The 18,069-nt window shown below is 22.8% G+C and overlaps 3 protein-coding genes across 5 annotated transcripts; all 3 read right to left on the reverse strand.

The window, feature by feature from the left end:
* Window positions 1-2,101: 2,101 nt before the first annotated feature.
* Window positions 2,102-5,538, reverse strand: LOC149059885 (uncharacterized). The gene is made up of 4 exons (XM_089217881.1): window positions 5,283-5,538; window positions 5,100-5,213; window positions 2,469-2,529; window positions 2,102-2,222 (listed from the first exon to the last, which is right to left on the reverse strand). The coding sequence occupies exons 1-4, from the start codon at window positions 5,421-5,423 to the stop codon at window positions 2,194-2,196; spliced, it is 345 nt and encodes a 114-aa protein (XP_089074007.1). The 5' UTR covers window positions 5,424-5,538; the 3' UTR covers window positions 2,102-2,193.
* Window positions 5,539-7,908: 2,370 nt separating this feature from the next.
* LOC149059886 (uncharacterized) lies at window positions 7,909-11,470 on the reverse strand. 2 transcript variants are annotated; one of them, XM_089217712.1, is made up of 5 exons: window positions 11,355-11,470; window positions 11,133-11,274; window positions 10,950-11,063; window positions 8,320-8,380; window positions 7,909-8,073 (listed from the first exon to the last, which is right to left on the reverse strand). In XM_089217712.1, the coding sequence occupies exons 2-5, from the start codon at window positions 11,271-11,273 to the stop codon at window positions 8,045-8,047; spliced, it is 345 nt and encodes a 114-aa protein (XP_089073838.1). In that variant the 5' UTR covers window position 11,274; window positions 11,355-11,470; the 3' UTR covers window positions 7,909-8,044. The 2 variants fall into 2 exon arrangements, with proteins under 2 accessions (XP_089073838.1, XP_089073837.1); XM_089217711.1 differs by having other exon boundaries at window positions 11,133-11,412.
* A 2,378-nt stretch (window positions 11,471-13,848) lies between these two features.
* LOC149059887 (uncharacterized) lies at window positions 13,849-17,318 on the reverse strand. Of its 2 annotated transcripts, XM_089217982.1 has the most exons (5): window positions 17,203-17,318; window positions 16,981-17,122; window positions 16,798-16,911; window positions 14,168-14,228; window positions 13,849-13,921 (listed from the first exon to the last, which is right to left on the reverse strand). In XM_089217982.1, exons 2-5 carry the CDS (start codon window positions 17,119-17,121, stop codon window positions 13,893-13,895), a joined length of 345 nt encoding a protein of 114 aa, XP_089074108.1. In that variant the 5' UTR covers window position 17,122; window positions 17,203-17,318; the 3' UTR covers window positions 13,849-13,892. The 2 variants fall into 2 exon arrangements, with proteins under 2 accessions (XP_089074108.1, XP_089074107.1); XM_089217981.1 differs by having other exon boundaries at window positions 16,981-17,260.
* Window positions 17,319-18,069: the final 751 nt, after the last annotated feature.

Consider the following 18,069-nt stretch of genomic DNA (forward strand, 5'->3'; position numbering starts at 1 on the left):
TGCTCGAATAAATTTAAGTCAATTTAATAAATGTATTCATTAATGATTTTTTTTTAATAACAGCTGTATTTTGTAACTAGTAATAAAATGAAAAAGGGAAGAAATACAATGCAGTGTTAAACCAAAAAACCTATTTTTTATTTATTTATTTATTAATTATTTTTATATTTTATATTTAGCACAATATTTTTTGTTTCTCAATGGCTGATTTTTATTTCAAGTCTACCCCTGTAAACATTTACACAATTATACTATCTGTATTATGGGAATTCTTTGAAAAACAGTATTTTACAAAATACTGTGATAAAATAATCATTACTTATATTACAAATTATTATTTTTATGAAATGTGTTAACTCTAAATATTAGAAAATTATCATCATTAGCCAAAATTAAACTAATTTCTTGACAATATAAGATTGTTAGACAGATTCTAGTTCTTACAAAAATATATATATCTGCGATGATCAAGTATATGTGCCATTTTAACACAAATGGTGTATATGTATACATAAAAAATACATTGAACCTTATTGTCTTATTGACTTGGGGGGGACGCGGGGCGACTGAGTAACTCAACTAATTTTTTGGATACGCTAGCGTACCCGTACTTCTTTTTTAAAGGGGAACACATGGGACGGATTGTTATGTAAACTTTTAACCACCCACCGCCATGATGATGTAAGTTTTATTAAAATGCTAAGGACTCTACATTTTAAAAGTAGCAAGAGTACCTTTACTACTTTATTTCCAAGTCAACCACTAGTTATTCTTAATGAGTACAAAGACTAGTCATCTGGAAAAAGTAGCATTGATGACTATCTCAAAAGGGATTTCATCAATTCCACCAAATTATTTTATATTAGGAGATAAGGTATTTTGATTCTGCAGTAAAGTTAATATAAATACAACCTATCGATTCTATTACTAAATCAGGGAAACATAATCTTCCCAAAACAAAAATTGAAGTTAGATTTTACATACATAGCTATATAATACTAAATATTTTAAAATGGAATACTAATATAACAATATAATTGAAATTATTTTTTCCATATTAAATTGTATTGGATATATTGGTATTTATTATTAACAATAGTATTACATTTTTATTTTATTTTTATATATAAATAATCAGTACCTAACTGTTGTATTATTTTGTAACTATAGTAGTATTATCATTATCATCATCATAATATGGTAGTTTAACATAATGAATCTTTTATTATTATATAAACTTATACATATTAATATTAATTTTGTTTATTTTATTGAAATTATCTACTAACTTGAATTATTGAATTATTATTTCTAAAAAAATTAGTTTTCTAATTAAGTCATACATAAATATATTTATATAATAATGATATTGTATAACTCTGAATAGTATTACCAATGGGTATCTCCTATCTTAATATTAATTTTACTGTAAATATTGTAATCACAATAAGTTATTAAGCGAATTTATGTACATGTAACGTGTGAATAAAATATTAGGTAGATTTTTTTTTTATCTTAAAACAATTTTATCACCAAATCTATTTATTTTATAATATTTGTTGCATAATACAATTATAATTTATAAGTAATAGTTAATAAATTAAAAAAGTAATACACTTTATGACTATCATTTATCAATTAAAATGAACACATTTTAATATAAGTTATTAAGATTTAAGATAGATTGTTACGCCCGGTGAAACCTGTCCTGAAATTATTATTATTTTTATCATATTAAATTATAGTATTATATTATTCATAATTACAAATCATGCATCATTTTATATACCTACTTTCCTATCTTTAAAGATAAGTAAATACAAAATTTTATTTAAATTTTTTAATTATTATTATTTATAACAATTAAAATACTTCAGCATAATATATTGCATGCTATTACAAGTTTTAGATTACAATTTAATTATGGTTAGTTAATGATTTTCGGTTTTTATACAAATAGAATATAGTATAGTGGTTGTAGATAATTTTAATAATTTTAAACTTTAAATTACTATTTCAGTAAACATATAACTATACAAATAATATGTTACCACTATACTACCATATTAAAATATAAAGATATGATTCATTAAAAAAAATCATTTATTATTTATTTTACTTAATTTGAATTATTAAAAATTTTATTTTACCTTTTAAATGTTATACATTTCTATTAGAAAATATGAATTTTCCTCAAATATTTTCATTTTTTTCCATAAGTTCTGAAAAAAAAAATTGATTAATAATTATAATATCTATATATTTTTAATTATTGCTGTTAATACTAATATGTAATCTAGATTCTATCTATTTCAAATTTTAATTACATTTTCTTCACAACAAAAATTAAACATTTAAAAGCTTATTGAAAAATAAAATAAATATTATAATTTGGTATAGTAAGCACACATCAATGATATTGTAATAACTACAAAAACATAAAATAAACAATGATATTATAAATTTACTTTTTGCATTTTCTTCTCTAAGATTATTGAAATGGCGTTCTATGGTTGTGTTTGAGAAGTACTATAAACATTAAATAATAATTACACACTGTTAAATATGGATACCTAATTATATTTATTAATAAATTAATGATACATCAGTAAATAAGTTTAAGAAAACAGCAAGTATGCGAGGAATCTAAATAATACAAGAAGACAATCAGATAGCCTCCTACATTGACGGACTTAGGGATTGACATAGGCTACATTACTTCCCTCCAATAACTAACATTTTTAATGTGGTTCACTAAAAAAATTGGCCACTCTTGGGATATGGTGGGTAAATGTGTCGCACTTATAGTGTCACCGACTATAGTAAATTAATTATAAAATTATTTGTACGTTGAAATAACTATCTTTGATATGAATATATCTTGTATCTATAGAATATTGTATTTATAGTATTTAAACAATTTATATATTTTGACGTCTGTTAATGCCAACATGAAGTTAATTTACACCCATAAAGTTAACCACATTTTCATTATAATTACTAATTATAATAATTTATTAGGTTCGACTATTGTAACATGATTTCCTACATGTGACACGTCTTGTCACTGGGCACTGGTTACAATTTTACTTGATTAGGATTAAATAACTGGAAAATCATTTGCAGACAAATTTAAAAAAATTCCAGTAACAATTGTCTTGTTGAATAACTGAAACACAAACAATTTCTTGTACCCAAAAAACATGTGATATAAAAGAAAAAATATCAACTGCATAATATAAAGAACAGGTTGAAAAAAATCAAGCTTATTGGATAACTATAATTGAAATAATTTTTAGTTAATCCAAACAAGAATTAAGCCTAAAAGGCCACAACAAAAAAAAAAAATTCTAAAAATTAAGGAAAATTTAAGGAACTTCAAAAATTACATTAAAAATATGACTCGAATTTCTCAGGGAACGTTGTGAATTATTTTAACTACACTACAACCTATAATTTGAAATGAAATCATATTTTATATTCATTCTTATGATATTTAAAAATAATATAATTAATAAATAAAAAATGTGATATGTTTACACTACTAATGTGTGATGATGCTAGATAACAGAAGGAAGAGTATTTTTCGATTTGTGTAAGATAAAGATAATTTAATTATTTGCAAAAGACTTTTAATATTTATTAATTGTGATTTATCAAGAGATTATTCTAGTTAGATTAATATAATTTGAAATAACACTGAAAAACGACAAGTATGATATTCCAATGATAGTCCAAGTATATGACGGGGCCAGTTTGGACACATTTAAGGTGTTCAAAAAAGAATAGCTTACAAATTTTATCTCATTCTTTTAAGCACTCATAGTTTAAAAATGATTAATATAAAGCTTTGTGAAATTATACAAATTAGTAGCACTAGATATATAAAAACTGTGCTGTGGTCAAGCAGCATTTCAAAGTGATAATTCAAGTTTTACAGAACGAATATAAGTTAACAATAAAAATTTTATTGAAGCTGAAAGTATTCCAAATAATTACTTAAAATGTCGTATTAGCATTTTTTTTTTTTTTTTAATATGAAATTAATTATTTTATATATTATATAAAAAAAATTTTGATATGTTTAAGTTTATAAATATATCAAGCAAAGCATGCAAAGTAAAAAATTTATGCTTTTTTGAGCAATTTATATATATGTTAGAAAATAAATGAGTAATCAATGATGAATTTAACATATTACGGAAAGAACTAACAACATTTTTAAAAAACTATGGTATTAAATTAAAAATTCTAAGAGTTGTTAAAAAAAAAAGAAAGAAAACCATCTAAATATTTAGTACAGCAAATATGTTATTGAGCCTACGATTGAATCAACAATTATTAGATTTCAATGACATTTTAGAATCACAAGAATTTCGGAAAATATATTTTTACAAACAAGTAATAGACAATATTGTTGGAAATCTGAAATATTGTTCCACACCAGAAGTAATATCATTAACATATTCACATCACATATTTTTAAAACTATTTACATAAAGTCTATGTTTATGAATTATAAATTAAAATCAATATACATAAATTGAGTGCTGAGATAATTTTTCTACGAATTGTATAAAAATATTAGTAGATTTTAATCAGTTATGAAGAATACTAAAAATATATTTTTCAATTTGTATCAACTTATGATACAAATTGTTCCATTATTTAATACTTTCGTCAGTACTTCAACATACAAGTGATAATTTTCAGTAATGAGAAAAATTAAAAATTGACCAAGTTCTTCAAAACTCAAGAAACTAAATTATCTATTTTAATTATTGAATAAACTAAAAAAAAATGTAATTAAAAAAGTAGATTGTTATGCAAAAAAAAAAAAATTATTCCAAATTAAATTTAAAATTGTATCTACCTAGATTAAATACATTTTTTTTATGATGATTTTATTTTAATGTTAACAAGTGGTCTTATTGATTATTCTATAAACTTTTATAATTTTGATATTAAAACCTATATTACAGTATTAAATACATTTTATTTAAATAAAGATTGTTTGAGAATAAAGCAACCTAATGTTATAAAACAATTAAATTATACAAAACATAATATTAATTATAAGTTAAAATTGTCATACCAACCCTATTATTTGAATCGTTCGTTCTGTCTCTTGAAGACATGGATTCAGCTAGTTGTTGAATAGCCATTCCCCTGCCTCTGTATACACATTGATTCGGTGTAGAAACTTTAATTAGCTATTCAAATCATGAAAAATAAATAAATAATTTTTAAATCAATACAAAATTAAATTAGATGATACATACTTTTGAATTTTGTAAAGAGCTATATGCTACAGGATCTACCTGAAAGCTAGAATCAGAAGTCGGCCCATTTTTGTCGCAATTTTTTGGCGTTTCATTCCCTCTTAATTTTGTAACAAGAGATTTTGTATTTATATCTGACATTCTAATAAGTTATTAACATTCAGAAAAATTTTCAAAAATGTAGTTTCATTTATTAAAATTAATAATTTAGAAGATACTTACTTAACCAGTTTTTACAAACAAATATTATGTTATTATGTTATATTATATAACCTATATGCTATAGGTTACCAACAATTATAAATACCTATATTACAATATAATTATATTATAATAACTGTATTATATTTATAACTATATTACAAAATAACTGAAAAAAGAAATCAAAATATTCAAAACCAAAACCACAATAAATTTACTATGTTAAACTCACAGTCAAAAAGGGTTTTTTCACGTAGATAATTAATCGATTAACGTAAGGTCTCTAATTCTCTACCACGAATTAAGATAAACAGGATGCCGAACGCAGTGTTGCCATCCTATTTTATAAGTATATCGTACAATATCCATAAAATTATCGCACCAGCGTAAAAATTGTCTATGGTAATACCAGACAGTAAATAAAAACGGTTTATATCACTGGAAAAAAAAAAACGGTTTATATCAGTATCATGGAAGAAATGTGTCATATCTATTCGGCTTGGAATAAACAACAAATTATAATATCTCTGGCCGCCAAGTTCAAATATTTATTATATTTTTATAACTCAAACAATATTCGTTGATTCATTAATTTATTCAAATAGATAATTTTTAAGTACGCTTAGTTAATATAAATAATTAAAACTAGTAAGATATTGCATATTTGCATCCTAGAATTTATATTATATTATTCTATAGTTGCATGATAAAGTTTTCAGAGGATAGTTTAATCTAATTAATTGTTTTGTGATTTAATGTTTCTCACACCTTGCAGCTCCAATAACTGTAATATTTGTTATTAACTGTTTAAGTTAATACTAAATTATATCCTATGAGTTATGGGCTATTACCTACCAGGGTACAGTGGTTACACCAAGTCATAAAAAACTCAGAGGCAGCCTCTTGATTACTCCCCTTGATACACACACAACTACAAATACACAACTGAATAAAATATACATATAGGTTCTTAATTTCAATCATATTGGATACTTAACCATTTAGCAATTAGTTTTATTTATAACATATCAAGTGATAAATGACTGTGATATTTAGATTACCCACGATTTCCTTTCATTTAATTAATAGCTCTGTAATCTTTACCTGATCTTGAGTAGTTTAAGACTTAATTTATCTATTGTATACTTTTACCTTAACTATTAGGCCTTCTTAAAGTTATTTTTTTATTAATTACGTTAATGCCTTAAAGGGTAATCAGTATATTAATAATGTACATTATACCATGCTATATAAAATATATTGTTAAACAGAATACAAAACTAAAAATTGAGGTAATGATTATACAATAATATCATGTAGTATTAATAGTATTATATATAATGCCTTGTTCTTTAAAATGATTTAACTGTCATAATAAATATCAAATATAAGTAAACAGTTACATGAAAGTAGGTAGAAGGCGGTTACATCAGTAGAATAGTTATGTTTATTTAACTTAAAAGAAATTAAAATGTAAAAGGTTTCATATGGATTCTTTTTATCAAATACGTTCTGCTGAACGTATCAAATTAATATTTATTGTGCGGGACAGAGAGAAAATAAAACAGTGCGGCGTCTTAAAAAATATCATTAATAATACATATTTTTTTAAAGTGTATAAGTGAACGTACCAATGTAACTATTGAATTATTATTTCTAAAAAAATTAGTTTTCTAATTAAGTCATACATAAATATATTTATATAATAATGATATTGTATAACTCTGAATAGTATTACCAATGGGTATCTCCTATCTTAATATTAATTTTACTGTAAATATTGTAATCACAATAAGTTATTAAGCGAATTTATGTACATGTAACGTGTGAATAAAATATTAGGTAGATTTTTTTTTTATCTTAAAACAATTTTATCACCAAATCTATTTATTTTATAATATTTGTTGCATAATACAATTATAATTTATAAATAATAGTTAATAAATTAAAAAAGTAATACACTTTATGACTATCATTTATCAATTAAAATGAACACATTTTAATATAATAATTTAATATAAGTTATTAAGATTTAAGATAGATTGTTACGCCCGGTGAAACCTGTCCTGAAATTATTATTATTTTTATCATATTAAATTATAGTATTATATTATTCATAATTACAAATCATGCATCATTTTATATACCTACTTTCCTATCTTTAAAGATAAGTAAATACAAAATTTTATTTAAATTTTTTAATTATTATTATTTATAACAATTAAAATACTTCAGCATAATATATTGCATGCTATTACAAGTTTTAGATTACAATTTAATTATGGTTAGTTAATGATTTTCGGTTTTTATACAAATAGAATATAGTATAGGGGTTGTAGATAATTTTAATAATTTTAAATAATTTTAAACTTTAAATTACTATTTCAGTAAACATATAACTATACAAATAATATGTTACCACTATACTACCATATTAAAATATAAAGATATGATTCATTAAAAAAAATCATTTATTATTTATTTTACTTAATTTGAATTATTAAAAATTTTATTTTACCTTTTAAATGTTATACATTTCTATTAGAAAATATGAATTTTCCTCAAATATTTTCATTTTTTTCCATAAGTTCTGAAAAAAAAAATTGATTAATAATTATAATATCTATATATTTTTAATTATTGCTGTTAATACTAATATGTAATCTAGATTCTATCTATTTCAAATTTTAATTACATTTTCTTCACAACAAAAATTAAACATTTAAAAGCTTATTGAAAAATAAAATAAATATTATAATTTGGTATAGTAAGCACACATCAATGATATTGTAATAACTACAAAAACATAAAATAAACAATGATATTATAAATTTACTTTTTGCATTTTCTTCTCTAAGATTATTGAAATGGCGTTCTATGGTTGTGTTTGAGAAGTACTATAAACATTAAATAATAATTACACACTGTTAAATATGGATACCTAATTATATTTATTAATAAATTAATGATACATCAGTAAATAAGTTTAAGAAAACAGCAAGTATGCGAGGAATCTAAATAATACAAGAAGACAATCAGATAGCCTCCTACATTGACGGACTTAGGGATTGACATAGGCTACATTACTTCCCTCCAATAACTAACATTTTTAATGTGGTTCACTAAAAAAATTGGCCACTCTTGGGATATGGTGGGTAAATGTGTCGCACTTATAGTGTCACCGACTATAGTAAATTAATTATAAAATTATTTGTACGTTGAAATAACTATCTTTGATATGAATATATCTTGTATCTATAGAATATTGTATTTATAGTATTTAAACAATTTATATATTTTGACGTCTGTTAATGCCAACATGAAGTTAATTTACACCCATAAAGTTAACCACATTTTCATTATAATTACTAATTATAATAATTTATTAGGTTCGACTATTGTAACATGATTTCCTACATGTGACACGTCTTGTCACTGGGCACTGGTTACAATTTTACTTGATTAGGATTAAATAACTGGAAAATCATTTGCAGACAAATTTAAAAAAATTCCAGTAACAATTGTCTTGTTGAATAACTGAAACACAAACAATTTCTTGTACCCAAAAAACATGTGATATAAAAGAAAAAATATCAACTGCATAATATAAAGAACAGGTTGAAAAAAATCAAGCTTATTGGATAACTATAATTGAAATAATTTTTAGTTAATCCAAACAAGAATTAAGCCTAAAAGGCCACAACAAAAAAAAAAAATTCTAAAAATTAAGGAAAATTTAAGGAACTTCAAAAATTACATTAAAAATATGACTCGAATTTCTCAGGGAACGTTGTGAATTATTTTAACTACACTACAACCTATAATTTGAAATGAAATCATATTTTATATTCATTCTTATGATATTTAAAAATAATATAATTAATAAATAAAAAATGTGATATGTTTACACTACTAATGTGTGATGATGCTAGATAACAGAAGGAAGAGTATTTTTCGATTTGTGTAAGATAAAGATAATTTAATTATTTGCAAAAGACTTTTAATATTTATTAATTGTGATTTATCAAGAGATTATTCTAGTTAGATTAATATAATTTGAAATAACACTGAAAAACGACAAGTATGATATTCCAATGATAGTCCAAGTATATGACGGGGCCAGTTTGGACACATTTAAGGTGTTCAAAAAAGAATAGCTTACAAATTTTATCTCATTCTTTTAAGCACTCATAGTTTAAAAATGATTAATATAAAGCTTTGTGAAATTATACAAATTAGTAGCACTAGATATATAAAAACTGTGCTGTGGTCAAGCAGCATTTCAAAGTGATAATTCAAGTTTTACAGAACGAATATAAGTTAACAATAAAAATTTTATTGAAGCTGAAAGTATTCCAAATAATTACTTAAAATGTCGTATTAGCATTTTTTTTTTTTTTTTAATATGAAATTAATTATTTTATATATTATATAAAAAAAATTTTGATATGTTTAAGTTTATAAATATATCAAGCAAAGCATGCAAAGTAAAAAATTTATGCTTTTTTGAGCAATTTATATATATGTTAGAAAATAAATGAGTAATCAATGATGAATTTAACATATTACGGAAAGAACTAACAACATTTTTAAAAAACTATGGTATTAAATTAAAAATTCTAAGAGTTGTTAAAAAAAAAAGAAAGAAAACCATCTAAATATTTAGTACAGCAAATATGTTATTGAGCCTACGATTGAATCAACAATTATTAGATTTCAATGACATTTTAGAATCACAAGAATTTCGGAAAATATATTTTTACAAACAAGTAATAGACAATATTGTTGGAAATCTGAAATATTGTTCCACACCAGAAGTAATATCATTAACATATTCACATCACATATTTTTAAAACTATTTACATAAAGTCTATGTTTATGAATTATAAATTAAAATAAATATACATAAATTGAGTGCTGAGATAATTTTTCTACGAATTGTATAAAAATATTAGTAGATTTTAATCAGTTATGAAGAATACTAAAAATATATTTTTCAATTTGTATCAACTTATGATACAAATTGTTCCATTATTTAATACTTTCGTCAGTACTTCAACATACAAGTGATAATTTTCAGTAATGAGAAAAATTAAAAATTGACCAAGTTCTTCAAAACTCAAGAAACTAAATTATCTATTTTAATTATTGAATAAACTAAAAAAAAATGTAATTAAAAAAGTAGATTGTTATGCAAAAAAAAAAAATTATTCCAAATTAAATTTAAAATTGTATCTACCTAGATTAAATACATTTTTTTTATGATGATTTTATTTTAATGTTAACAAGTGGTCTTATTGATTATTCTATAAACTTTTATAATTTTGATATTAAAACCTATATTACAGTATTAAATACATTTTATTTAAATAAAGATTGTTTGAGAATAAAGCAACCTAATGTTATAAAACAATTAAATTATACAAAACATAATATTAATTATAAGTTAAAATTGTCATACCAACCCTATTATTTGAATCGTTCGTTCTGTCTCTTGAAGACATGGATTCAGCTAGTTGTTGAATAGCCATTCCCCTGCCTCTGTATACACATTGATTCGGTGTAGAAACTTTAATTAGCTATTCAAATCATGAAAAATAAATAAATAATTTTTAAATCAATACAAAATTAAATTAGATGATACATACTTTTGAATTTTGTAAAGAGCTATATGCTACAGGATCTACCTGAAAGCTAGAATCAGAAGTCGGCCCATTTTTGTCGCAATTTTTTGGCGTTTCATTCCCTCTTAATTTTGTAACAAGAGATTTTGTATTTATATCTGACATTCTAATAAGTTATTAACATTCAGAAAAATTTTCAAAAATGTAGTTTCATTTATTAAAATTAATAATTTAGAAGATACTTACTTAACCAGTTTTTACAACAAATATTATGTTATTATGTTATATTATATAACCTATATGCTATAGGTTACCAACAATTATAAATACCTATATTACAATATAATTATATTATAATAACTGTATTATATTTATAACTATATTACAAAATAACTGAAAAAAGAAATCAAAATATTCAAAACCAAAACAACAATAAATTTACTATGTTAAACTCACAGTCAAAAAGGGTTTTTTCACGTAGATAATTAATCGATTAACGTAAGGTCTCTAATTCTCTACCACGAATTAAGATAAACAGGATGCCGAACGCAGTGTTGCCATCCTATTTTATAAGTATATCGTACAATATCCATAAAATTATCGCACCAGCGTAAAAATTGTCTATGGTAATACCAGACAGTAAATAAAAACGGTTTATATCACTGGAAAAAAAAACGGTTTATATCAGTATCATGGAAGAAATGTGTCATATCTATTCGGCTTGGAATAAACAACAAATTATAATATCTCTGGCCGCCAAGTTCAAATATTTATTATATTTTTATAACTCAAACAATATTCGTTGATTCATTAATTTATTCAAATAGATAATTTTTAAGTACGCTTAGTTAATATAAATAATTAAAACTAGTAAGATATTGCATATTTGCATCCTAGAATTTATATTATATTATTCTATAGTTGCATGATAAAGTTTTCAGAGGATAGTTTAATCTAATTAATTGTTTTGTGATTTAATGTTTCTCACACCTTGCAGCTCCAATAACTGTAATATTTGTTATTAACTGTTTAAGTTAATACTAAATTATATCCTATGAGTTATGGGCTATTACCTACCAGGGTACAGTGGTTACACCAAGTCATAAAAAACTCAGAGGCAGCCTCTTGATTACTCCCCTTGATACACACACAACTACAAATACACAACTGAATAAAATATACATATAGGTTCTTAATTTCAATCATATTGGATACTTAACCATTTAGCAATTAGTTTTATTTATAACATATCAAGTGATAAATGACTGTGATATTTAGATTACCCACGATTTCCTTTCATTTAATTAATAGCTCTGTAATCTTTACCTGATCTTGAGTAGTTTAAGACTTAATTTATCTATTGTATACTTTTACCTTAACTATTAGGCCTTCTTAAAGTTATTTTTTTATTAATTACGTTAATGCCTTAAAGGGTAATCAGTATATTAATAATGTACATTATACCATGCTATATAAAATATATTGTTAAACAGAATACAAAACTAAAAATTGAGGTAATGATTATACAATAATATCATGTAGTATTAATAGTATTATATATAATGCCTTGTTCTTTAAAATGATTTAACTGTCATAATAAATATCAAATATAAGTAAACAGTTACATGAAAGTAGGTAGAAGGCGGTTACATCAGTAGAATAGTTATGTTTATTTAACTTAAAAGAAATTAAAATGTAAAAGGTTTCATATGGATTCTTTTTATCAAATACGTTCTGCTGAACGTATCAAATTAATATTTATTGTGCGGGACAGAGAGAAAATAAAACAGTGCGGCGTCTTAAAAAAATATCATTAATAATACATATTTTTTTAAAGTGTATAAGTGAACGTACCAATGTAACTATTGAATTATTATTTCTAAAAAAATTAGTTTTCTAATTAAGTCATACATAAATATATTTATATAATAATGATATTGTATAACTCTGAATAGTATTACCAATGGGTATCTCCTATCTTAATATTAATTTTACTGTAAATATTGTAATCACAATAAGTTATTAAGCGAATTTATGTACATGTAACGTGTGAATAAAATATTAGGTAGATTTTTTTTTTATCTTAAAACAATTTTATCACCAAATCTATTTATTTTATAATATTTGTTGCATAATACAATTATAATTTATAAGTAATAGTTAATAAATTAAAAAAGTAATACACTTTATGACTATCATTTATCAATTAAAATGAACACATTTTAATATAATAATTTAATATAAGTTATTAAGATTTAAGATAGATTGTTACGCCCGGTGAAACCTGTCCTGAAATTATTATTATTTTTATCATATTAAATTATAGTATTATATTATTCATAATTACAAATCATGCATCATTTTATATACCTACTTTCCTATCTTTAAAGATAAGTAAATACAAAATTTTATTTAAATTTTTTAATTATTATTATTTATAACAATTAAAATACTTCAGCATAATATATTGCATGCTATTACAAGTTTTAGATTACAATTTAATTATGGTTAGTTAATGATTTTCGGTTTTTATACAAATAGAATATAGTATAGGGGTTGTAGATAATTTTAATAATTTTAAATAATTTTAAACTTTAAATTACTATTTCAGTAAACATATAACTATACAAATAATATGTTACCACTATACTACCATATTAAAATATAAAGATATGATTCATTAAAAAAAATCATTTATTATTTATTTTACTTAATTTGAATTATTAAAAATTTTATTTTACCTTTTAAATGTTATACATTTCTATTAGAAAATATGAATTTTCCTCAAATATTTTCATTTTTTTCCATAAGTTCTGAAAAAAAAAATTGATTAATAATTATAATATCTATATATTTTTAATTATTGCTGTTAATACTAATATGTAATCTAGATTCTATCTATTTCAAATTTTAATTACATTTTCTTCACAACAAAAATTAAACATTTAAAAGCTTATTGAAAAATAAAATAAATATTATAATTTGGTATAGTAAGCACACATCAATGATATTGTAATAACTACAAAAACATAAAATAAACAATGATATTATAAATTTACTTTTTGCATTTTCTTCTCTAAGATTATTGAAATGGCGTTCTATGGTTGTGTTTGAGAAGTACTATAAACATTAAATAATAATTACACACTGTTAAATATGGATACCTAATTATATTTATTAATAAATTAATGATACATCAGTAAATAAGTTTAAGAAAACAGCAAGTATGCGAGGAATCTAAATAATACAAGAAGACAATCAGATAGCCTCCTACATTGACGGACTTAGGGATTGACATAGGCTACATTACTTCCCTCCAATAACTAACATTTTTAATGTGGTTCACTAAAAAAATTGGCCACTCTTGGGATATGGTGGGTAAATGTGTCGCACTTATAGTGTCACCGACTATAGTAAATTAATTATAAAATTATTTGTACGTTGAAATAACTATCTTTGATATGAATATATCTTGTATCTATAGAATATTGTATTTATAGTATTTAAACAATTTATATATTTTGACGTCTGTTAATGTCAACATGAAGTTAATTTACACCCATAAAGTTAACCACATTTTCATTATAATTACTAATTATAATAATTTATTAGGTTCGACTATTGTAACATGATTTCCTACATGTGACACGTCTTGTCACTGGGCACTGGTTACAATTTTACTTGATTAGGATTAAATAACTGGAAAATCATTTGCAGACAAATTTAAAAAAATTCCAGTAACAATTGTCTTGTTGAATAACTGAAACACAAACAATTTCTTGTACCCAAAAAACATGTGATATAAAAGAAAAAATATCAACTGCATAATATAAAGAACAGGTTGAAAAAAATCAAGCTTATTGGATAACTATAATTGAAATAATTTTTAGTTAATCCAAACAAGAATTAAGCCTAAAAGGCCACAACAAAAAAAAAAAATTCTAAAAATTAAGGAAAATTTAAGGAACTTCAAAAATTACATTAAAAATATGACTCGAATTTCTCAGGGAACGTTGTGAATTATTTTAACTACACTACAACCTATAATTTGAAATGAAATCATATTTTATATTCATTCTTATGATATTTAAAAATAATATAATTAATAAATAAAAAATGTGATATGTTTACACTACTAATGTGTGATGATGCTAGATAACAGAAGGAAGAGTATTTTTCGATTTGTGTAAGATAAAGATAATTTAATTATTTGCAAAAGACTTTTAATATTTATTAATTGTGATTTATCAAGAGATTATTCTAGTTAGATTAATATAATTTGAAATAACACTGAAAAACGACAAGTATGATATTCCAATGATAGTCCAAGTATATGACGGGGCCAGTTTGGACACATTTAAGGTGTTCAAAAAAGAATAGCTTACAAATTTTATCTCATTCTTTTAAGCACTCATAGTTTAAAAATGATTAATATAAAGCTTTGTGAAATTATACAAATTAGTAGCACTAGATATATAAAAACTGTGCTGTGGTCAAGCAGCATTTCAAAGTGATAATTCAAGTTTTACAGAACGAATATAAGTTAACAATAAAAATTTTATTGAAGCTGAAAGTATTCCAAATAATTACTTAAAATGTCGTATTAGCATTTTTTTTTTTTTTTTAATATGAAATTAATTATTTTATATATTATATAAAAAAAATTTTGATATGTTTAAGTTTATAAATATATCAAGCAAAGCATGCAAAGTAAAAAATTTATGCTTTTTTGAGCAATTTATATATATGTTAGAAAATAAATGAGTAATCAATGATGAATTTAACATATTACGGAAAGAACTAACAACATTTTTAAAAAACTATGGTATTAAATTAAAAATTCTAAGAGTTGTTAAAAAAAAAAGAAAGAAAACCATCTAAATATTTAGTACAGCAAATATGTTATTGAGCCTACGATTGAATCAACAATTATTAGATTTCAATGACATTTTAGAATCACAAGAATTTCGGAAAATATATTTTTACAAACAAGTAATAGACAATATTGTTGGAAATCTGAAATATTGTTCCACACCAGAAGTAATATCATTAACATATTCACATCACATATTTTTAAAACTATTTACATAAAGTCTATGTTTATGAATTATAAATTAAAATCAATATACATAAATTGAGTGCTGAGATAATTTTTCTACGAATTGTATAAAAATATTAGTAGATTTTAATCAGTTATGAAGAATACTAAAAATATATTTTTCAATTTGTATCAACTTATGATACAAATTGTTCCATTATTTAATACTTTTGTCAGTACTTCAACATACAAGTGATAATTTTCAGTAATGAGAAAAATTAAAAATTGACCAAGTTCTTCAAAACTCAAGAAACTAAATTATCTATTTTAATTATTGAATAAACTAAAAAAAAATGTAATTAAAAAAGTAGATTGTTATGCAAAAAAAAAAAATTATTCCAAATTAAATTTAAAATTGTATCTACCTAGATTAAATACATTTTTTTTATGATGATTTTATTTTAATGTTAACAAGTGGTCTTATTGATTATTCTATAAACTTTTATAATTTTGATATTAAAACCTATATTACAGTATTAAATACATTTTATTTAAATAAAGATTGTTTGAGAATAAAGCAACCTAATGTTATAAAACAATTAAATTATACAAAACATAATATTAATTATAAGTTAAAATTGTCATACCAACCCTATTATTTGAATCGTTCGTTCTGTCTCTTGAAGACATGGATTCAGCTAGTTGTAGAATAGCCATTCCCCTGCCTCTGTATACACATTGATTCGGTGTAGAAACTTTAATTAGCTATTCAAATCATGAAAAATAAATAAATAATTTTTAAATCAATACAAAATTAAATTAGATGATACATACTTTTGAATTTTGTAAAGAGCTATATGCTACAGGATCTACCTGAAAGCTAGAATCAGAAGTCGGCCCATTTTTGTCGCAATTTTTTGGCGTTTCATTCCCTCTTAATTTTGTAACAAGAGATTTTGTATTTATATCTGACATTCTAATAAGTTATTAACATTCAGAAAAATTTTCAAAAATGTAGTTTCATTTATTAAAATTAATAATTTAGAAGATACTTACTTAACCAGTTTTTACAACAAATATTATGTTATTATGTTATATTATATAACCTATATGCTATAGGTTACCAACAATTATAAATACCTATATTACAATATAATTATATTATAATAACTGTATTATATTTATAACTATATTACAAAATAACTGAAAAAAGAAATCAAAATATTCAAAACCAAAACAACAATAAATTTACTATGTTAAACTCACAGTCAAAAAGGGTTTTTTCACGTAGATAATTAATCGATTAACGTAAGGTCTCTAATTCTCTACCACGAATTAAGATAAACAGGATGCCGAACGCAGTGTTGCCATCCTATTTTATAAGTATATCGTACAATATCCATAAAATTATCGCACCAGCGTAAAAATTGTCTATGGTAATACCAGACAGTAAATAAAAACGGTTTATATCACTAGAAAAAAAAAACGGTTTATATCAGTATCATGGAAGAAATGTGTCATATCTATTCGGCTTGGAATAAACAACAAATTATAATATCTCTGGCCGCCAAGTTCAAATATTTATTATATTTTTATAACTCAAACAATATTCGTTGATTCATTAATTTATTCAAATAGATAATTTTTAAGTACGCTTAGTTAATATAAATAATTAAAACTAGTAAGATATTGCATATTTGAATCCTAGAATTTATATTATATTATTCTATAGTTGCATGATAAAGTTTTCAGAGGATAGTTTAATCTAATTAATTGTTTTGTGATTTAATGTTTCTCACACCTTGCAGCTCCAATAACTGTAATATTTGTTATTAACTGTTTAAGTTAATACTAAATTATATCCTATGAGTTATGGGCTATTACCTACCAGGGTACAGTGGTTACACCAAGTCATAAAAAACT

The sequence above is a fragment of the Diuraphis noxia genome, unplaced genomic scaffold (assembly GCF_037042655.1).
Source record: "Diuraphis noxia isolate RWA-SAM2 unplaced genomic scaffold, SU_Dnox_SAM2 contig0001, whole genome shotgun sequence".
NCBI classification, from domain to species: Eukaryota; Metazoa; Arthropoda; class Insecta; order Hemiptera; family Aphididae; genus Diuraphis; species Diuraphis noxia.